The 24085-nt window shown below is 36.0% G+C and overlaps 2 protein-coding genes and 1 pseudogene across 2 annotated transcripts; all 3 read right to left on the minus strand.

Annotated features, from left to right (window-relative positions):
- Window positions 1-507: 507 nt before the first annotated feature.
- Window positions 508-3968, minus strand: LOC110943792 (replication protein A 70 kDa DNA-binding subunit B-like). The gene is made up of 10 exons (XM_022185524.1): window positions 3942-3968; window positions 3114-3381; window positions 2947-3029; window positions 2139-2231; window positions 1889-2016; window positions 1661-1799; window positions 1345-1556; window positions 954-1269; window positions 770-850; window positions 508-675 (listed from the first exon to the last, which is right to left on the minus strand). The coding sequence occupies exons 1-10, from the start codon at window positions 3966-3968 to the stop codon at window positions 508-510; spliced, it is 1515 nt and encodes a 504-aa protein (XP_022041216.1).
- Window positions 3969-8648: 4680 nt separating this feature from the next.
- Window positions 8649-10904, minus strand: LOC110941577 (annotated as a pseudogene).
- A 12128-nt stretch (window positions 10905-23032) lies between these two features.
- Window positions 23033-23792, minus strand: LOC110943793 (shikimate O-hydroxycinnamoyltransferase). The gene is made up of 2 exons (XM_035990290.1): window positions 23393-23792; window positions 23033-23255 (listed from the first exon to the last, which is right to left on the minus strand). Exons 1-2 carry the CDS (start codon window positions 23786-23788, stop codon window positions 23148-23150), a joined length of 504 nt encoding a protein of 167 aa, XP_035846183.1. The 5' UTR covers window positions 23789-23792; the 3' UTR covers window positions 23033-23147.
- Between the last annotated feature and the right edge of the window lie 293 nt (window positions 23793-24085).

A 24085-nucleotide genomic window follows, 5' to 3' on the forward strand; every position in this document is an offset into this window, starting at 1 on the left:
TCTACTGCCCTAACTCAAGTACTGCTAAAGACCAAAGCCCTGCTTTGAATGAAGCAGTGGACTGAAGAAACAGTTGTTTACTATGTCTATTGTAATAGTATCAGTGTTTAGCTGGCGGTAGTTATATGTAACAGTGGTTAAAGAGGAACAGATAATAAGCAGCTGATGGCCCTCATCCACTGTTTGTATACTACAACTGTTGTCCCTTAAGTACTGCTTGTGTACAACAACTGCTGAAGATACATTCAAACTCTATATTAAAAAAGTAGAATTTAGACTATGTCAAACTAATTTAGACATCCCATATACTATATTCACAAAGTAAACCACATAATGGTTTACCACAAATTTCAAGTTCATAAGTTACCAACATCTAAAACATAGAAAACAACTGTTTGAGTAATTTAACACTTACCAACGACAACCAAACTTCAAACAACCACGTACTTAAGTACATACCAAAAAACATAGCATGTTTACCATCAAAATATAACGACGTGAAAGAAGCTAAGTGTTAAGCCTAGATGGCTTCCTCCGGCTCCTTTTGTTGTTAGAAGAGAGTTCCCCAACATTTTGACCTTCCACATCCTGCAACGAACGTTTACCATTAGGACTGGTGGCCGAATCCTTCTCAGCTTCGACAACGGAAGAGTCGGCCATAACAGATATAACATCCTTCAATTAAATCACAAAACAACTACTAAGGTATCAAATAATGTAATATAATCTATACTAAACCAAAAAACAAAACTGTAGAATTCTTGTTCACCTTTGAAATATCAGCACCGGCCATCTGTGAGGATTCAGATAATTGAACAGCTTTAATTTCTGAACCTTCTTGACTAAACACCTAATATCAAAATATTACCAAAAGGGAATTTAATTAAGATATTTAAACTACAAAAATTGGGAAGAAAAAAATAAATCAATATAGGATATACAAAAACTCTTACCTCATCAGCAACCTCAAGAGCATTTCCATTACCACCAACCAATTCAGCAATTATGTCCGGATCATCACATACTTTTTGGATAGTGTAGACGTGGTAGTCATGGTTACGGTTGTAATCAGAAACTTTAATTTTAAACGCCAACTTCTTTTCAACCAACTGTGATATTTCATGGGGAAAAGTTTCAGTATCATCAAGCTTCACTTGGCGTTCCCTTATATCATTCGCAGTTGAACCAATAAGCTTCATTACATCTTTATCAAACATCACAAAAGAAACGCTGCCAGTTTCATCTTGCACTCTCAGATGTACTTTGAACCTGTAATAAATGCCAAGTAAATTACAGCAAAAACCATAGCAGTTCTGGACATAAAAAGATCGGACGTTAACTTACTTTATGGTTATCGATGTGCATTCTTTATCGCATTTCGGACAAACCAATGAAGCAGGTGACAGATTCATGACCTTATCAGAAATGGTTTTAGCATATTGTAAGTACTCAATTTTGGTCAACACCTTCTTGTTACAGTCTCGACATGCCGGATAAAACCATCCATAGTTTTGTTGAACAATTTTGATCGTTGCAACTACCACACATGACATTCCCTACAATATCACAGATAAAGCTTTATTAACATGCTCAATTGATAAAACATAGAAAACATTAACAAAATTAAAATGCCTATGAATGTATATAGAATTATTCGTACACTATCAATCTCAATAATTTCATCAACATGTCTCTTAGGAGTCTCAATTAGAAATTCTTGACGGACTGGAAACACACTCTGAGATGAAAGAATGGTTTGAGAAGAAGAAGCACCAGCTTCAAATTGTTTCACTAAAAGACTATAAAAATAAAAACACAATTAGCGTTAATACTCACACTTATGTTAATAAAAACATGAAAAATATGAAATATAAATCACGGATAGTACCTCTTGCGAAGTTCATTAATCTCATCAATTTCTTGGTTGAGAAATAGACGACTTCCAAACTTATCACTCTGAACAGTATATTGACCCGCAAGAAACAATATACATATCCAACAATTCATTACAAATGACTAGAGAAATAATAAACTGTTCTTAAAAAATTTAACAAAACGGAGATTGGGAAAACTAAACGAAATAAATCAGTGAAATATAAATTACCCTGCCACTTCCTAATCCTCGCATGCTGAATGACAGCCATCACAGTCTCATTCGGAGAGTTTTGAGACAAAAAATCATTAAATTCTTGTGCATACATATTCCACAAAGTACAACGGATACCTCTCCCCTAAAAGAAAAAGATAAAAGAACAGCATTAAAAGTTAAATACAATCATTTGCGTTCTTGTGAGAAACAGATAATAAGAGCCAAAACTGGTACACAACAGTGTATATCTCTTAACATCTGTTGCCCTCGTCCACTGTTTGTATACTACAACTGCTGTCCATTAAGTACTGCTTGTTTACTTTGTCTGTTGTAATAGTATCAGACCTTAGCTAGCAGTAGTTATATGCAACAGTGGTTAAAGGTTGTTAGGTTGTTAGATGGGGGAGCAACACAAAGATACTGCCATGGATCATTATAACACTGGTTAAAAGTAATTATAACGCGACCAAATAGCCAACTTATAAGAACAGCATATAGTAGGTCTTTTAACTCAAAGAATAGCATTAAAAGAACAGCATTGAAAGTTCATACACTAATTTACTGTGAATATAGTATATGATTTACTAATCATTTACATTAAATAATGAAAATGATTTACTATGAATATACCATTAAATGCAATAAAGAACAACCATTTAATTATTGGTATTGTATTAAATAAGAACAACCATTAAACGAACTTTTTTATAAAATAATCTAATCATTGTTATTGTATTAAATAAGAACAACCATTTAATGAACTTTTATATAAAATAAACTAATCATTGGAATTGTATTAAATACAATCATAACACACAAACAAATTTATATAAATGGCAAATTAGAAATTACTAGACATCTTGAAGATCCAAATTCATCTTTTTTCTTTCATTAGGAAAGATTTCCATATCTCCACATGAGACAACAATTCCAGCAACATCTAAAATGTTAAAAATAGCAACAGAAATTAGTGACATTGAAAAGGGAGGCAAAACATATAACAGATTATCAGAAACAGTCATACCGCACGTGAGCAGATCCTTTCCATCTCCATTAAGAATATGTGAATGTGCGATGAAATTAAATACGTAATCAACACCTTGCCAACCATTCGCACGTGTAACAACCGTACATCGGTAAAAGTTAATCTTGTAACCATGGTTAATAACTTTGTAAGCATCGGTGTTTTCTCCAACACCAAATCTGGAGAGAATAACAACTTCATCCTCATGAAGCTGTGAGATAAACATAGGGATTAATGGAGCCTTAATCCCTGCCTGAATCTTACAGCCCTGACAAATAAGTGAAAGCACATACTTTAGAAACAAACAAACAAACAAACAGTATCTCAAAAAAATATAAAAGGTACATGTGGCTAAAGTCTCAACATATGAAGGATCAATAAGTAACTAATATTCATGTTTGTTTCATTGTGCCTAATCCTATAACAGGGAAACAAACAGTAAGTATCTATAAATGACCAAAAACCAACCCTAAATTACACAAAACAGAAAATAAATAACCATATAACCCTAAAACAAACAAACAAACAAAACACTAAACAATAATCATCTACGAAGGACCATAAACAAACCAAACAAATATTCATCTTTGGTTCTTTATATCTAACCCTAAATTATAAAGGATCCAAAAAACAAACAAAAAGCCATCTTTCTTTCTTTAAACAAACAAACAGACAATTTACAATAATCATCTATTTCGCATAAAAAAAACAAACAAAAAGATTTTCTTCTTTGTTTCTTTTTGTCTAACCCTAAATTACACAAAACTCAAAACGGAAATGATAAAAAGAGTTAAAAAAACATCAAAGATGATTGACAAACACTAATACCTTCTCATCGAGCAAGATCGGATCCATCCGAAAGGACTGAACCCATTTTCAGATGATTCGACACTTGAGATTCCACATATCTTTAGACAGATTCAAATCATCAATGAAACTGAGTGACAAAGATGGGGGTTCACCGTCGGATTTCTTGCCGGATGACAGAGTTTGCACAGAAGAGCCGGACATTTTGAAATGAGAAGAAATGGTGAAATGGAATCAGTGAAGTTACATAATGAGAAGAAAGTTTGAATAAAAAGTGTGAAGAAGAAGGAGAGAGAAAGATATGATTACTTCTAGCAGTGCATTAATGGCAATTTCTCCTCCCCATGCAATTTCAAAGTTCCCTCATAAAGAAAACCTTTTTTTATAATAATAAAATCAGATTATATATTTGAAATAGATTTATGTAGATATAAATATTGTAAACAGAATTATGACATCAGCAACGCCAAGTGGCATAGCTTAGAAGCTGACAAGTAAGCAGATTTACATCAGCTCATAATCTCTTATTATAGATAGTATAGATGGTGTCAATACTTTTTTTTTTGCGAATAGATGTCAGATTTTTTTACATTATGTTAGCGTCTAAAGCTATGCTTATAAAAATTTAAGGCATGATGTGTTAAAGTTTAAAGCATGTATTAATTTCCTTTTTTTCAATTATTAGGCAACATATATTCTTTTTAGTCAATCCCAAACCTATACACACAAATGGGTTTGTGTTTGGAAGTTCATTGGGGAACCGACTCAAATGACCATCACCAACCTTTATGTCAGTGACATGTCACCACACCCTCATTAACTAACCTAATCCACCACCCTATATGGTGTGGACCATGACTCCCACCATCATCCGCTATCCTCTCGCACCAATCAAAATCCCCTAATTAATTGATACATGATCATGTTGTCATGGATTAAATCATGCGCACCATCATTGTTTGAAAAGAAGGTGGTGTACAACGAGAACCATGTCCCGCGTGGCAATCCATAACCCAATCCACCACCCCCATACCCTCATAGCCTAAAAAAGGTTGAGGAACTGAAGAGGTATGGTCCCAAATCGGTGCACACATGGCACGGGGACCACACCACTTTTCCTACATGGCGTCCACATCATCCGTGTGCGTCCAGAAGCTTCTAGAAGAAATCGCATGTGACAAAGAAGATGCTTCTCCAAACAAAAAGGACGACACGTGGCACCAATGGATGGACGCCAACCTTCACAGGCCGACAGCCAGGACCAGTGAGCGCCCAGCTGGACGAATGAGCGCGTGCCATGTCATCCACTACACGAGCGACAGCAGAGGGGACAAAGAGGATATTCCCCTTGGTCGGACAGCTGGCGCCCACTGGCTAGCTGGCAGGTCTCCTCCTCCTCCTTCATCCTTCGGCTATAAATAGAGGATTCCTCCTTCAGGTTTAAGGATTCTGCTCTCTCACTATTTACTCTTAACACACACTATTCTCCTCAGAACAGTACTTATTCTCACGCCGGATGGTAGTCATAAGGAGAACCCCCCTATTCCCCTCCTTGTGGCGAGTCACCGGTGTTCTGTTTTGTAGGATATCAGCTAACGGCGAGTGGAGGAAGAGATTGAACCATCATACACGAGACAGTTCAGCTGGGACAACCTTTTATTAACCAGTGTTTCATCAGGAACCAACTCAAACAAACTCCAATTAAACTTAGGAGTCGATTTTAGAATGGCAAGTAGGGTTGTAAACGAGCCGAGCCGAGCCGAACCAGGGTGGGCTTAGGCCCGACTCGTTTAAAAATCGAATCGAGCCGAGCCGGCTCATTTTTCTTGACGAGCTGGAAAGTTGGCTCGTCAAGCCGGCTCATTTGTTTAAAAAAAGTTAATATTTTTTACACACGTAATGATATACATAAAACCAAAAAACAATAAATAAAACATTATTTATGCTAATAGAATAGTAATTTGGCAAACAATAGAATAGTAATTTGGCAAACAATAGAACGAACAAGAAAAGATTTATTGTTACTTGTTTAATCTATATTTTATAAATCAATATTACTAAATAAAACAATATCTTAACAATCTATTTCTTTCAATAAAAAAATAACCATATTACTAATTAAACAACATTGCTTAGATATATTAGAATATATACTCACACACATAATTGGGGGTTTAATTTAAATGAGCCAAAACCAGCGAGTCAACGAGCCAATTAATGTGCGAGCCACGAACCGAACCTATCTTGGCTCTGGTTCGGCTCGTTTACGCACCGAACCGAGCCAACTCATTTAAAACCGAATTAACTTCGAGCCGAGCTTTTTTCAAACTTTTTTCGATCTATTAAAACCTCAAGCCACGGACTTTTTAAACAACCCTAATGACAGGTGAATCTGTTAAAAATGATTAAGATCTGGTCTATTTTAAAAAAAAAAAATCAACTTGTTATTAAACAAGGGTATTATTGTAAATATAGAAACCACGATCAATCAATCAAATAAAACAAAACCCTGGATTGATCAAAGCTCCAAAAACCTCCTCTCCCTATTCTCCAGTGTAGTGTTTGGGATTGCTTATTTAACTCCAAAAGTGTTTTTTTTTTTTTTTTTTTTTTTTGTCCATAAGTGTTTATTAACTTATGACTTTTAAAAAAAATAAAAATAAAAAGGTATTTGGAAAAAGTAAAATAACCAAAAAGAATAAGCTTCCATGTTTGGTTCCTATTTCTAAGAATGAGGATAGATGGTAATTTTATGATAAAAACCCAAAGCCATTTAAAAATGTAGTTTTTTGTGGCTTTTAAAAACAAATTTTTTTCTTGAAAAGCATTTTTAGCATTGTCAAACACTTTTTTTAATTTATTGGCTTTTGAAAAAGTCAATAATTCAATAAGTCATTTTTAAACTAAGGGGTTGTTTGACAACTTCTGAATGATTAAGTGTTGTGCTGAACCATTAAGATGTCTGAACCATTAACGCTCTGTTCCCGAGTTAACTTAACGAGGGATAAGAAAAGAAAGCAAAAGTGAGAAAGGAAAGGATGAGAAAGGAAAAAAAAGATGACTTTCCCACCGCTTCCTCCCAAATCGGAAGGAAAGAAAAATTAAAGAATTTAGCCTAGTTTTCCTGTCATTTCCTTTCTTTTCCTTCCTTAAATGAAACTCGGGAACACGACATGTTTTATTTTCCTTTCTTTTCCTTCCTTAAATGAAACTCTGGAACACAAAATATTTTTACTTTCTTTCTATTTCCTTTCCTTCCGTTAGTAAACTCTGGAACACAGTGTAAAAGACTGTATAATGCTTAACCGTTTAAAGACAAATGTCTGAACTATTCAGACAGACATGTGATCACACCATTAAGTGATGAATCATTAAAGGCCTGAGCTAAGCCCATTAACAAGTAAACAAAAACGGCCCCTCAATCCCAAACACCCATTTGATGGTATTCTGGGTCTTCTTCTGAATCATCATGACGATTAAAAATATGCAGATTCGTACGATAGTAGTTATCATTGGTATGTATACGTTCAGTCTCTATATTATATGTCTGATACTTTGATTAACTACTCGTTGGTTTGAATATAGATCAAATACAGATCAAATGTTCGAATTAACTTAATAATGTTGCACTAAGTGTTTAATGAAACGTTTTAAAAAGATCATATATATGAACTAATTAATGTTGGGTACACTAGGTTCACATGTGAACCAGCAATGCTGAAGCACACTATTGTTTCCGACGTTGTGTACACTAGGTTAAGAATTTTGCCATTCCCAGATTTCATGAGATTATTTTGATAACTATGACTAAATCACACTATTGTTTTAACAAAAAAAAAAAAAAAAAAGAAAGAAACACACACACTTGGAACAAAAGATTGTTATCATTGGTATAGTGGCATACACCATAGTTGTCGAAGGTGCCAGGCGCACTCAAGGCACAAAGGGTGAGCTTTGGGCCTCGGTGCAAGGTGCTTAAAAGGAGAGGGTTTTTTTAGGCGAGGGGTATAGTATAAAAATACAATTTATAGCTGTTATAGACATGTTTAGGTTGCTTTAAGTTGATTCAAAGGGTTGTTTAGGTTGGTGTTATTATTTCAGACATGTTCAGACGATTTTCTGCCAACATTTCGTTGGAAATTGGCCTGAAAATGCGCCTGGAAGTATTGTATTGTATCGTCGGGTCTGGAAGTTGTAAATATTACGACTCTTCTGGAACGGTTGTGTGTTAACCAACACGAAGTTTCAGTTTAGTATTTATGTGTCATGTGTGTTGTCGATGAAGGTTAGATCTTCATTGATCAAACAATCATTTATGTCGTTACTTTATCACTTCCATTTACAATCAATTCATTTTACTGTTCAGAAGGGGGTAGCGGCGCAACTTGTTGCTCGTCTACCTGCCATTAGTCTGTAATCGTCTCTGTTTTAAACATATTATCTCTATATAAAATAGTACATTTCTTTTACTGTTTTATTGTATCCTTTTTTTATTTGTTCTACTTCCATATATCATTTAGTGATATTGATCTTTTATCACTTCATTTTGGTATATCTTATGCTTGTTCAGCTATCTTTGGCTACAAAGTGGGGTTTAGAAAATATATGAAAACTGGTCCGAATGTCCGATTGGGAATTTTGGGTGACAGCCCCGAGTCTTATACATACTCTTGTTCATTTGGTCATAAATATTGTTTTGTTTTAATGTTGCATACATACATACGGACATACATTAGACATACGTACATACATAGAAACTTATTATACAAAATTTTCAAGCTCTACATGTGCAATGAAAATACGTATTGATTTCAGATTGCATACAACAACCTGCAGAAAACTATAAACTACTGATCAGGCGATCATTTATTGTTGCATACAACAATTTGCTAAAAAGCTTCATTTGTTCAGCTTCCAGCCCAATGATAATCGATAAGCTCCCATCGTTTATTGGGCTTGGTAACACATAACACCCACCCGCTGATGGGATCCCTATACGCCCCATGAATATGGGCCGACCCCATCCAAAGTCGGCGTCGTGAATTGGGAGCCTAGTCCAACTTACTATTCGTAGATTTGTGTAGTTATAATTAACCACGGGCTTTTTACAGTTGTGTTGTTCCAGATAATCAAGTGCAGACTTTAAATAATCGTTATTCATCCTCGCTACAGCATCATGGACTTTACTTGCAGCGTACCATAAGGGTTTGGATTGAATTTCGCCAGCTGTTGCTATTGCGCTAGTTATAAAGACAGCATTACCAAAATAGCCTGGTGGAAGTGGTGGTTGTAAGCGGGCCCGACAATCGACAGGGAAGTTGAGTTTGATTTCCACATCGTCTGGAATGCCGCGGGCTTTACAAACGCACTTCCAAACATGGCTTGAGATGATTTCAAAAGAGCTGAAGTTGATCGTGTTCCCATCTTCCTTTGATCTTGCTTTGAGCATATCCAGTTGGTTTCGTGCTAACTTGAACTTTGAGAAGATGATTTTGGTTTCATCTAAGGGGGCTTGGAGAGGCGTTGGATCTGGTTGGTATTCGATGTGCTTAAAAACTGGTCGTGGTGGGTCGCGTGCACGAAGGAGGGTACGGTCTATGAAGGGTGGGAGAGTGATGTCAAGGCCACGAGCCATATCGGACCATGTGTTCATGAAGTGAAAGAAAGTCTTCCCATCTGAAACCCCGTGATCAAAAGCAAATCCTAACGAAACCCCACCACATTTGAAATAAGTTACCTGCTCAAACATATTAGTTAAATATATATACATGACAACATGGGTTGTGCTATATGCACCCTTCCCATATTGGTTTTTAATGTACCTTCCTTCCCACTAAGAGCACTCACATTAGAGTCTCTATATCCAACATTTTTATATAATATGTGTAAAGATCAAATATAAATGGATGTTATTAACATGAAGAAGTGAAGGAAGATTTCTTTTAGTTTTTTTTTTTCACTTAAGGATATTTTTTAGTTGAAAAAAAAAATACAATAATTTTTTCCTATGGTTACTTTGGTAGAGTAATTATATATATATATATATATTTTTTTAGGTTTTAGGACTAAAATACATAATTTACTAGATGGTGAAAAAGCCTTCAATAAATCCCTTCACTTCTTACGTTTAGCCTGTTAAAATTATTTCTACAATAATCTTACCCTATATTATGCAAAAAATAAAAAAAAATAAAAAAAGAGAGAGAAAACAACTAAAACACGGACTCTCGACAATAGAGAAAATTTTATAGAAACTAAAGTATACCGCTATATTTAGAGGATTATTCAACCCTCTATATTTTGTTGTGAGCATATAAAAACAAAACAATAATAATAATGAAATAGATGTTTACGAGTAAAATAGAGCTAGAGATAGAAAGTTGAATATGAGATTTTTGAAAAATGTACAAATTTAGAGAAAAGAAAATATATGTTTTTTAGTTAAATTACAGAGACGCGACGCATTAAACATTAAACATATAATTTTGAAATATTTTATACCTGCAAGAGCAGTAGAGGGAACGATTCAATTCCCAGCGAGTAATCGACCACCGGACTAAGCTTCAACGACTCCAACGTGGTTACAAAGTCACCAAAATCGTCGATAACACCATCGGACTCAGCTTCCAAAAACAACACCCCTTGTCCTCGACAATTGATCTCAATCCGGCGCCTTGTATAAACCGCCCAGCCATCGGGTAAAACGCAACCAACGCTCTACTCAAAGCGTCCTTCATCACTTTCGTATCAAAGAAGTTGGAAGCACCATTGGGCCGGTAAAAATACGCCGATCGTGTGTGATAGTTGGCGGCAGTGAGATCGAGGCAAGAGTTCCATAAGTTTACCACCGGTGTCTCCTCCGCTGGCCTCACCATCATCGATTCTCTTACCACCACCTTCATCTAGACTGTTGTGTTGTTTCTTCAGTTCTAGATGATGTTCCAAAACCCACTTAATTCAACCTCAACCGGTGATCGATGATGTAGATGGGATGTTGACTCTATATGAGTATGAGGTGTCCCACTATCGGTCCCATGGTTTGTATGGACCAGTTATTTTTTCCCACGTTTTACACCTCAATTATTCTTCTTATGGACAATCAGCTATAAGAAGAAAACAACATGAGTCATCTTTATTTTTTATTTTTTTTTTATTGTTCAGAGGTAATCTAGTCATTTCACATACATTTAACTGAGAAAATTAACATGAGTTAGTGATAAGGATCACCTGAGTGCAAACTTTACAACCACTGGGACCAACTCTGTAATTAGTAAATCACTAGGACTAAGTCTGCAAATTTGCAAACCACAGGGACCAACCATGCATTTAACTCGAAAGAAAATGTAGTGATTTTTAGTGTAATTATAGAAAATGGAAATGAAGGGATATGAATGCTTATGCTATAGAATTTTTTACAGACTTTATACTTTATGATAGCTATTTATCATTTGTTTAAATGATATAGGTTTTATAATATATCTTATATTCATAAGCTTAAAAATATTAGGAAATTTAAATAATTTAAAATTAGAATATAATATCAAGTATCGACGAAATTTGGTTTGAGTTCGGTATTATCTTTAATTTTTAAACTCAAACTAGTAGTATGACTCGCGGGCGATGCACCGCGGGCCTATCGCAAACATTAAACGAATTAGTCTACATATTATATGGTGTATTAACCATATAAAACACGTGCTTCAAAGTATTCGATTTAACCCAATGCAACATATATAAGCATTGCGGTTGGATCAAAATGTAAAGTAAATCAAAATTATACCGTACAATCATAACGTATTATATATGACCCGACTCATACATATGAAAAGTACAAAAAAAAGCATAAAACATGTACAAAAGAAAAACTGACATGTGTAATCAAAATATATTAATTAGAGCTATTAAAAAAGAAAAAAAATGACAAACGAAAACACATTGGATAAACAAAAGTGTTTTTCAAAGTGAAAGAACCAAACTCAGGAGGTGTAATATATAATATAATTTTTACCAGTCGCATGTTGCGGTAGGGTCGAAATGTAGAGTAGCTTTGATTTACAGCATCGAATGAAAACGTATTATACTTGGCTCCACTCAGTTTGGAGCAAAAATTACGTGGATGTATACCAACTGGAAACATACATAAATAAGTACGTAAACGTACTATATTTGACCTAACTCGTTTCCTAAAAATAGTATACATCAAAACGTGAAAAAACTTGAATTTATACCCACACGTATATAAAAATGCACACGTAAATAATAGCATTTTTAAAGTAAAGGAACAAAATGGGTAAACTCGAAACTTTAGAAACTTGAGTACGTCAAATGATATTTGACAAAGTTTTTAAACTTGGCGACAAATTAGTTTTTGAAAAAAGAAATTATCGAACGAAAGTTCGAAAGTTATTGAAGAAAAAATAAGTTAGTAAAAAACTTAATAGATTAAAAACGTATATTGTATTTAATACATGGGTAATGTTGGGACATTAGAAACTTAAGGGTTAATTTGTAAAATTTGTAAAATGAAGTAGGGGCTAAAAGTAGGGATGGCAATCAAACCCGAACCCGATGGTTAAACCCGAAACCCGACACGTTTGGGACGGGTTTGGGTCGGTTAATCGGGTTTGGGACGGGTTTGGGAATAGTTTTTATTTTTTTTCGCGGGTTTTGGGATTTAGTGATATACCTGTTTACCCGACCCAATTACCCGATAAAGTGTACCCGATTGTATACCCGATAAAATTTCTTTTATATTATTAATATGTATATATATGATACATCCATTTTTTACACATATAGGTATTCCATTCCGTATACATTGTAGTTATTTGATATATATTTTTATAATAACAATATAAAATGTAACCGGTTAGTAGTTACTCGATAGATACCCAATGGGTTTTGAGATGAGTATACCCAACGAGTAATCTTTTTAAATTAACGGGTTTACCCGAAACCCGCGGGTATACCCGATACCCGATGGGTATTTATCCGCTAGAAACCCGACGGGTTTTGGGACGGGTTTGGGACAAGCTTATCTAATCGGGTTTGGGTTTGGGATTACCTAAACCCGTCCTAAACCCGACCCATTGTCATCCCTAGCTAAAAGTGCTAACTTGCAAAATGGATGGGGTAGCAAATCTAGAGGCTAAAAGTGCTAATTTACAAAATGGAAGGGGCATTGTAAAATATTAGGGGCAAAAAATGATCATTCGCAAAATGGAGGGTAAGGGTCTTACAGGGATTATGAAAGAGATTTACCAAAGTTAGAGGTAAAAGTGAAAAATGCACTGACATTTCCTTTTAAGAATGTATAGAAGAAAATAAATTTTTTTAACTGGAATGTTTGAGGTGTATGAGAAACCGTCATGTGGCATTTTATGGAGTCTTTTATTAATATTTAGGTTAGATATATATATATATATATATATATATATAGAATTGCGCTAAAATAAGAACCACCTCGAGTTGTAAGAACCGCGAGAACTTTTTGATCCGGGCCTTGGTGGACCAAATTTTTTTTTCAGAAACGTAGATGCATGTATAAAAACAACATTTGTAAAAAAAAAATTCAAAATAAAAATGTTGTGGGTGTAGTTTTGAGCAACACAAGTTTGTGTTTACAGGACCCGTAAATTTTCCGACCAGATTTACGGGTCCCGTAAACACAAACTTGTGGCGCTCAAAACTACACACACGACATTTTTTTTTGATTTTTTTTTTTACAAATGGTGTTTATATACATGCATCTACGTCCATGAAAAAAAAATTTGGTCCACCGCGCCCCCTACGGTGTAGTTCTCACGGTTCTTACAACTCGAGGTGGTTCTCATTTTAGCATTCCCCTATAAAATAAGTTTTCTCATTTTAGCATTCCCCTATATATATATATATATATATATATATATATATATATATATATATATATATATATATATATATATATATATATATAAATAGGGCTTGGATCTACAGAAAACTTATTTCTACTAAGAAAACCTAGGAAACCCAATCTAGACCATTGATCATGATCATCCAATGGCTCATAAAATTTGAAGCATTTTTGAATTAAATTAAATAGAGTGGTAAAGTCAAAAAGGTACTTCAAGGGCATATGGGTAAAATTACCTATGATATTATTACATTTTATATATTATATTCATATTGATTAGACATGCATGATATGAAAAGGAGAGAGAAGCACAATTACCTATAACCAATACTCCCCTTTCTCTCTTTCTCTCTCAGACCTTCTTTCTCTCTCAGACCTTCCCTTTCTCTCTTTCTCTCTCAGACCTTCCTTCTACCTCAAAACCCACCGTCGGATAAGAAAGAAACAGGAGAGAGAAAAAAGCTGGAGAAGAAAGAAGCCGGAGAAGAAAGAACTATAATTTTGATTCGCCGGAGAAGAACTATAGCCGGAGAAGAAAGAAGCCGGAGAAAGAACTATAAGTTTGATTCGCCGGAGAAGAAAGAAGCCGGACAAGAACTATAAGACATGTTTGATTCGGAGAAGAACTATAGCCGGAGAAGAAAGAAGCCGGAGAAAGAACTATAAGTTTGATTCGCCGGAGAAGAAAGAAGCCGGAGAAAGAACTATAAGTTTGATTCGCAAGTAAGTTTGATTCGGTGTTTTATATTCTTATGTTTTTTGAACGCCCGAAATGTAGGTTTAAGACATGTTTTTTTTTCTTTTGAATGCCCGAAATGTTGGGTTTTCTGCTTTCTCCGATCGATCGGAGTTTTGGTCCGATCGGGGTGGGGTTTTTGTTTTGAATGTGTTAATGTTGGTCCGATCGGGATGGGGTTTTTGTTTTGAAAGTGTTAATGTTGGTCCGATCGGGATGGGTTTTTTTTAAAGTGTTAATGTTGGTCCGATCGGTCTCAAAAGCATATAAAATATATTAGCGTAACATGTGTTAAACCTGTCTGATATTAGGGTACAAGTCAACGGAATCAAAAGCATATAAACATATTAGCGTAACATGTGTTAAACCTTCTTATTAAGTTACCATGTGTTAAACCTCCCTGATTAGGTAAACATATTAGTGTAACATGTGTTACACCTGTCTCATTTTTATCAAATGATGTAACATGTGTTAAGCCTGTCTTATTACTATGTGTTAAACCTCTCCTATTAGGTAAACATGTTAGTGTAACATGTGTTACACCTGTCTTATTTTTATCAAATTATGTAACATGTGTTAAACCTGTATTATTTTTATCAGATTAGTTAACATGTGTTACATATGTTAGATGGAGAAACCAGTGAAGAATGGGAACAAGAAGTCGATGAAGGGCAGGTGGTGGGTACCTTTGACGTTGCACAGAAGTTACCCTCTGGTGTAACATATGTTACAAACATGTGTTACGCATGTTCAACCCCTTTGTTACCAAAAATCGGGGCTGCACATATGTAAGACATGTTTGTAACTTATGTTACACTAGAGGGTAACACATGATTGATCACTTTTGGATCATTTGTATATATTTAAGTCTGTATAAACCTACAACATCGAAACCCCCCAAAAAGGTTACACATGTTATGACAGAATGGGAAATGTGTAGCAGCGTTTAATACTGTTGTTTCACTCTATAGTGTGTAACATGTGTGACATGGCGTTTGTCAGCAAAACATATAACTTGTAAGGTGGTACGGTTGTATCTTTAAAACATGTTTACCTATAAATACTTACATGTTACAAGTTGTATCTTTAAAACATGTTTAAACTGGAAACTGGAAACACTTACAAAATATAAAGCAGAGTTACACAAGATGTAACATGTGTAAACTGGAAACACTTGTGTAACATTTCGGTGTAACACATGTTACATGTTGTATCTTAAAAAACATGTTTACCTATAAGTACTTAAAAAATATAAAGCATAGTAGGAACACAACTTTTAAGGATGTTACAAACGTTGTAGATAAGATGTTACATCTGCACACACAATTAACATGTGTAACATGGCGACAAGTGTCATGTGTGATCTTTTTTTTGTTACCCTAGGGTGCTAAACATATTACAATGTTCATAACGCACGTAAACTTATACTAACATCCATCCCTATGTCCACAGATGATCTAGAACATACTCCACATTACCATCTTTACGAGTCTTCTAATGGCACTAAATTGTGGACACCGAATGTCAACGAGCAATATCATCCTATTAATGTTAAATCATATGTCACACTGAAAGAACTTCTTGCCATGTATAAGACTTATGACCAATAAGCTGGGTTCAATGTAAAAAATATACGTTAATGCAGTTTTTTATCTACTAATAACATTGTTAATAACAACTCTAGGTACATATGTAACATGAAGTGTATCGTTTGTCCCTTTAATTCGTTACGCTAGTCTCATATACTTATAGTTACATATATTACTTGTTTGTTCATTGATATGACATTTTGGATGACGTAATGTTGTTACATATGTAATTTTACTAAGTTTAAATTGACACCAAAGGGACTGACATATGTAACATATGTTACACTATGGGGCAACAAATGTAACACATGTATAGCCATCTTACACATGTTACATATAGGTGTTACATGTGTTACAACGTCAAGGTTACACATGTTACATATAGTTGTTGCATCCCAAAAAAAATTGCCGTCACATCAACATCCGTATTCATCCAAAAATGGGCATACTAACAATGAAAATGAAAATAAAAATGAATTTTATATCAATAGTTGTAATGCTTCTAAAAAATGGTCTTCACAACAACATCCATCTTCACAACACATAGCAGCCAACCAAAAAACACACCATCGTCACCACGAAAACCTGATGATGCGTTGCAATCCTTCGGCGGGCTTCGCTTCTTGATAACCATCTTCATCTTGAACACAAAACATTTTTTCACCTGTGAACAAAATAAGTATATCAATATTAGTTTCTATAGTTAAAACTTATTAATCTCCTATGTAACATGTGTAACGTGGCTATACATGTGTTACCTCTCTAGTGTAACACAAACATGTGTTACATATGTGCAACCCCCCTTTGTGTCCAAAAAAGGGTTGGGGTAACTACAAGTAACTTGGGTAACGTTTACTGCATATGTAGCTAATTATCCCACCAAAAAAACACGACTTTTTATTTGTAAAATAAACGAGATATTCCGAATAAATTATGAAGTTTATACATTTTAACATTTAACAACCAATCTTAAAAAAACGTTTTAACATTTAAACTTACTATTACATTAAGTAAAAACCTTTTGTAACACGTAAAAAACCTAACACGTGTTGCATTGGATGTATCTTCAAGCTGAAGATGGGATTATAAAAGGAAAATGCACAACACTAAAAAAGTTGTAACACGTGTTACAACGGTTGTTTTAAGAACTTTCAAATAAACAAGTGTTGCAAAGTGGATGTTTTTAAATAACTGTTTAAATCAACGTAATAGAGATGTGTAAGTAGGTAATTTTCTTTTGTAACACGTCTTACATTGGATGTATCTTTACGTTGAGGATGGGATTATAAAAAGGAAAATGCACAGCTGAGTAAAAAGATGTAACACGTGTTACAACGGTTGTTTTAAGAACTTTCAAATAAACAAGTGTTACACCGTGGATGTTTTAAAAAAACTGTTTTCATCCATTTGTAATAGAGACGTGCAAGTAGGTAAAAACCTGTTGTAACACGTGTTACATATGTGTAGCCCCGATTTTTTGTAACAAAGAGGTTGAACATATGTAACACATGTTTATAACATGTGTTACACTAGAGGGTAACTTCTGTACAACATCAAAGGTACCCACCACTTGCCCTTCATCGACTTCTTGTTCCCATTCTTCATCGGTTTCTCCATCTACCTTCTTTCGTTATCGTTCTGTTTCTTTATCGTTCTGCTTTCGCTTATTAGCCAGCCTACCCGTCACGGACCTGGTCATTCTCCTCACTCTTGCAAATACAACGGCCATAGTAAATACATAATAACACAAGTAATATTTCCGGAGTTATTTAACACAACAAACAGGTACGAGATAGGTAACACATGTTACCTGAAACTGTATTCTGCACCGAAACTACACAATCGTCAACAACTATCTTCTTTTCGTCAAGCAACGCCCTCACTACAAAGTGTTACCTGAAACTGTATTCTGCACCGAAACTACACAATCACACTCTCTGATGCACTCAGGACGTTGCATTTTTTCTGCACACACCTTTCCACCCTACGCCTTCACATTTTAACAAAAAATGCCCACATTCAGCTAATCCGACACTAAAAACACAATCTGAATACTAAATCTAACAACATTACCAAACCAAACCGCTTAAACAGAGAAAAAATAACATTTGAACAGTCCTAAACAAACAATAATCACAAATTAAAAAAGACTGAAAAAAAAAACCAAATAATCCAAACCAAATGACACCTAACCGAGTATAAAACCAGAGAATCCAAACCAAAATAAAACAAGAGAATCCAAAAAGACTGAACCATACTTGGACTGGATCACTAACCGGAAACCTGAACCGAGTCCCGATCTGCGGCTGACTCGAATCTGAACTGAGCTAAAATCAGAATCCCCACTCCGGTTGCCTGTAACACCGTCGTCGGCACCGACGGTTCGTCGGAGAACCTCCATCGCTGTAGACGAAGGCTTGTAATCAGAATCCCCACTCCGGTTGCCTGTAACACCGTCGTCGGCACCGACGGTTCGTCGGAGAACCTCCACCGCTGTAGACGACGGCTTGTCCGTCGTCCATCGTCGTCTTCTTCTCTCTCTTAAATCTCTCTCTCTACCTCCTGAACTCTCTCACACACACTTGTGTGTGTTCTTGGTGTTTATTTTGAAACATGGAGAGAGATAGAATGAATGATGATGATGATGGTGAATTTACAGAAGAAGAAGAAAGAGATAGAATGATATATTTTGAATTCTAAAAGAAGAAGAAAGAAGAAAGAGGGAGAATGAAATGATGGGTAATAAATGACTTGATGGGATGGGGGAGAGAGTGAAATGATGGCTTGAACAAATGACTAATTTGCCCTTTAAACATGTGTTTAAAGATATGATGTGGATCAATCTTGACCACACAATTCAGGTTTCCTAAGTTTTCTAGATTAAGTGGGTTTTCCATAGATACTTACACTATATATATATATATATATAGGGTAGGGATATGGTAAAAAGTGTCTAAAATGTTAGAAGGGTAAGAAGTGTTTTAAACCATTGGATATTTGATCTAATGGTTGAGATCAATAAGGTATAAAAATGTAAATTGTGTTTTAATAAGAGGGACCTTATGTAAAATTAAAGGGCAATAGTGTCTTTTTCAATTTTTGAAATATGGTAACCATATCATACACGACCAAAAAACTCCTACATTTACTCCTTTTTCCTTAAATATAGGAATTAATGATTCACCTTAATTGTAGGAGGTCTTTGGTTGCATATTCGTCATACATTATCATAACGAGAACTGTAATCAGATTCATGGCATGGTGTTTTAAAACAACTGGATAAATTGACTATGATTCAAGTCATGGTGTTTTATCTGGAGACATTGTTCATGGTGTGGTGTTTTAAACGTCTATGATTCAAGTCATGGTGTTTTATCTGGAGACATTGTATAAAAATCGTAAACACCATGACTATGATTCAAGTCATGGTGTTTTATCTAGAGACACTGTTCATGGCGTGGTGTTTTAAACATCTATGATTCAAGTCATGGTGTTTTATCTGGAAACATTGTTCATGGTGTGGTGTTTTAAACATCTATGATTCAAGGCATAGTGTTTTATCAATACAAAACATTCCCAGATTTTAAAACACCATGACTATGACTCAAGTCATGGTGTTTTATTTGGAGACATTGTTCATTGCGTGGTGTTTTAAAAATCTATGATTCAAGTCATGGTGTTTTATCAATACAAAACATTCTCAGATTTTAAAACACCATGATGAACCCATATTAGATCTTGCAAAATGGACGACATACTTGATATCAGTATATGCAGATTTAGTGGCCATGGTCTACATTTTAAGAACAAAAAATAGTAATACGTTTGTTGGCAATCTAAGTCTCACTTTCACTTCATTTTGTGGCCACCATCATAAATGTATAACTGATGTTTTATGGCATACGTAGGTGAAAATGGAATTTGATCTTGCAAAAAAATAGGAGTGAAAATGGAATTTGATCTTGCAAAAAAATAGGATGACAGTTTTTTTTTTTTTTTTTTTTTCAGTTATCTTGAAACTCAATTAATTGATAAGAAAGGTAAATTACTAATATACCCTTTTCAATTAATTAAGATAGAGGACACTTGTTATCACCAAATTATTTCTCACACTTCTTACAAAAGTATGACTTTGTACAGGATCCTTTACCTATATATATATATATATATATATATATATAGTAGGGATCCTGCGAAAAGTGTGTTTTTCCTAGAAAGTGTAGGAAGCGATCTGGGCCATCAGATGAGTGTGTTTAATGGTTGAGATCATTTTGATGGCATTTTTGTAATATGCGTGTCTTTAAAATAGGCTAATTTAATTGATTGGGGGTAAATGTGTCATTTAAGTTGTTTTAAATAAGGAAATAACTACCAATCATAAAACCACCTCCAAAAATGTCGCAAAAGACTGGTGGGATAATAAGAAAAAGGAGATCGGAAGTGAAGCGGCAAAAGCAATGACATGGGAGGAGTTTAAGGTACCATTCCTTAAACATCATAGTCCCAAAGCGGTTATCAATCGAATCAAAGAGGAATTCATTCAGCTTAGGCAGAAAGGCGAATCTATTGATAAGATCACGGGGATCTTTCTCGACAAACTAAGATTTGTGATGAATTGGTGACATCCAAAGAACAGAAGGTGTATTTTTATTATAACATGCTAAGCGCAGAGTATCGGGAGTTCATGACTCCCTCAAAATATGAAACCCTCACCGAAATCATTAACACTGCTCGAGAAAGGGAGATAAAGCTAAAGAAACAGATTGAAAGGGGTGAAAGAAGGGCGCAAGTGGTTAACCCAAGCCCTATGAAAAAGGCACGTACGACTGAGTCGTCAAAGAAGCAAGAAGGAAAAAGCAGTTCGCCCAGTTGTAAAGTATGCGGGAAAGGGCACAAAGGTGAGTGCCGGTTTAAGGACAAGCCGTGTCCTATTTGTGGGAAAACAGGGCACACGGCTGCGTTGTGCCCGGGGAAAGTGTCGGTGTGCTACAAATGTTATCAGCCGGGTCACAAGAAGTCTGAGTGCCCGGAGTTGATCGGAAAGAAAGATGACAAGGATACACATACTGAGACACCAAAAGAAAAAGGTAGATCCTTCCAGTTAACAGCAGCGGAGGCGAAAAGGGAACCCGATGTGGTTTCAAGTAATTTGCTATAAATTCAATTCCTGCACATGTGTTATTTGATACGGGTGCGAATATATCCTTTATTTCGCATGGATTTATTCGACATCCTTCCTTTGTACTGACAAAATTGCCTATGCCATTATATGTAGAAATAGGTGACAACAAAAGTTTCATTGTGTGTGATGTATGTCGCGATTGTAAGATGAGCATTGATGATGAAGAATATTCGATAGACTTGATTCCAATGTCGATGGGAGAATTCCAAGTAGTGGTCGGGATGGATTGGTTATCCCGACATCATGCGAAAGTCGTGTGTTTCCGCAAGGAGATAAAATTAACATCTCCAAGTGGAAAATCTGTTACCATATATGGCGAAAAAGGGGGGTAATCCCGTTATATGCTCGATGCTAAAAGCTCACAAACTCATGAGACACAGATGTAGAGCGTTTATGATATACGCAAACGAACCCGACAAGGGATCGCTAAAGATTGAAGACGTACCGGTGGTACGCGAATATGCCGATGTATTTCCGGAAGATTTACTGGGAATACCGCCAAAACGGGAGGTAGAGTTCGGAATCGAATTGATTCCGGGCGCGAAACCTATGGCCAAGGCGCCATATCGGCTCGCGCCATCAGAATTGCAAGAATTGATATCCCAAATTCAAGACCTCCTCGACAAGGGGTTTATTCAGCCAAGTGTGTCTCCATGGGGCGCACTGGTGCTATTTGTGAAAAAGAAGGATGGGAGTATGTGCATGTGTATCGATTACCGGGAGTTGAATAAACTCACGGTGAAAAATCGATATCCGCTCCCAAGAATTGACGACCTATTTGACCAATTGCAAGGCGCAAATTGGTTCTCTAAGATTGACCTTAGATCGGGGTATCACCAGTTAAAAGTCAAAGAAGAGGATGTACCGAAGACATCCTTCCGTACACGATACGGACATTATGAGTTCCTCGTGATGTCCTTCGGGTTAACTAACGCACCCGTGGCTTTCATGGATCTCATGAACTGGGTTTGCAAGCCAATGTTGGATAAGTCGGTGATAGTATTCATCGATGACATTTTGATATATTCAAAGGATGAGGCAGAACACGCCAGTCATTTACGTGAAGTGTTGGAGACGCTTAGAAGAGAGAAATTGTATGCAAAATTTTCAAAATGTGCCTTCTGGTTACGAGAGGTATAGTTCCTTGGGCACATCATTAGTGCAAACGGGGTGTTAGTAGACCCATCAAAAATAGAAGCAATGGCAAGATGGAATCCACCGAAGAATACTTCGGAAATCAGAAGCTTCTTGGGGCTCGCAGGATATTATATGAGATTCATACAATATTTCTCCAAAATTGCTATGTTGTTGACCAAACTAACCCGTAAAGGCGAAAAGTTTAATTGGGGTGAAGATCAAGAAAGGGCATTCCAAACGATTAAGGAAAAAATGACCCATGCATCGGTATTGGCATTATGGATATTACTTGAAGCGTACCAGAAAGGTTTGGATTGAATTTCGCCAGCAGTCGCTTTAGCAGCAGCTGTGAAGATCACATTACCAAAATAGCCAGGTGGAAGTGGTGGTTGTAAGCGGGCCCGTCCATTGACTGCAATTTTGAGCTTGGTGGCCTGATTGTCTCCCAGCCCACGGGCTTTACACACGCACTTCCAAACACGGCCCGGGACAATTTCAAAAGTGCTGTAACTGATCGTGCTAGCATCAGCTTCCTTTGATTTTGCTTTCAGCGTATTGAGTTGGTATCGTGTTAACCTGAAAATTGAGTAGACGGTTTTGGTTTCATCTGATGGGATCGTTGGATCTGTGTGGTATTCGACGTGGTCAAAAACAGGTTGTGGTGGGTCCTGCGCACTGAGGAGGGTCCGGTCTATGAAAGGTGGGAGAGTGATGCCAAGGCCACGAGCCATATCGGACCATGTGTTAATGAAGTGCATCGCAGACATCCCATCCATGACATGATGGTGCATACCGACTCCTAGCAAAACCCCGCCACATTTAAAGTATGTTACCTACTCCAAGACAATTGTTACATATATACACATGTAAATTTTTAACTAAATTTTTTTAACCGAACAACTCACACACCCTTTGATGTAAATTAATATTTTATACCTGCAAGACTAGCAAAAGATCCAAGTCAATTCCCTGATAGGGAAAGATTTTCAACAACTCCAATTGAGGTGCAAATTCAGCGAAATCATCGATGACACCATCGGACTCAGCTTCCAAAAACAACACACCTTGTCCTTGACAATCAATCTCACTTCGGCCGTCTTTGCCTTGTCTAAGTCGCCCTGCAATTGGGTAAAACGCAACCAACGCCCTGCTCAAACCGTCCTTCATCACTTTCGTATCAAAGAAGTTGGGAGCACCATTGGGCCAGTAAAAATACACCATTAGTGTGTAAAAGTTGGGGGCAATGAGATCGAGGCAAGAGTTCCATAGCTTCACCTTCGGTGTCTCCTCGGCTGGCTTCACCATCGTCGATTCTCTTACCACCACTTTCATCTTTGTTTTTTTATTCAATTCTTGATGATGTTCTAAAACCCATTTCAGCCCCAATTATAAATCTATTCAGCAGTCAATTATTTGAGTGGGCCCACTGTCAGTCAATAATTCATAAATCTCACACTCATTGCATCTAAATTCCAATAACACATAATTTGCACACACTTTGGTTAACGTAAAAGTCTCACACTAAAAGGGTAATCAGCAGCGGTGAGACATGTCCACCAATTTGACAAGTTTTGTTTTTGAAAGTTTGATTCTTCGCATTGAATCTTACAGCGATTGGAATATGATTCT

This window comes from Helianthus annuus, chromosome 5, assembly GCF_002127325.2.
Source record: "Helianthus annuus cultivar XRQ/B chromosome 5, HanXRQr2.0-SUNRISE, whole genome shotgun sequence".
Classification (NCBI taxonomy): Eukaryota; Viridiplantae; Streptophyta; class Magnoliopsida; order Asterales; family Asteraceae; genus Helianthus; species Helianthus annuus.

Excerpts from the sequence above, each read along its gene's own strand:
- LOC110943793 (XM_035990290.1), bottom strand. The coding sequence starts at position 23,788 with ATGAAAGTGGTGGTAAGAGAATCGACGATGGTGAAGCCAGCCGAGGAG. Across the intron at positions 23,256-23,392 it reads ATCTTTTGCTAGTCTTGCAG|GAGTCGGTATGCACCATCAT; the intron begins GTATAAAATATT and ends GGGTTTTGCTAG.
- LOC110943792 (XM_022185524.1), bottom strand. The coding sequence starts at position 3,968 with ATGGATCCGATCTTGCTCGATGAGAAG. Across the intron at positions 3,382-3,941 it reads CGATCTTGCTCGATGAGAAG|GGCTGTAAGATTCAGGCAGG; the intron begins GTATTAGTGTTT and ends CTTATTTGTCAG. Across the intron at positions 1,557-1,660 it reads AAATTATTGAGATTGATAGT|GGAATGTCATGTGTGGTAGT; the intron begins GTACGAATAATT and ends GTGATATTGTAG.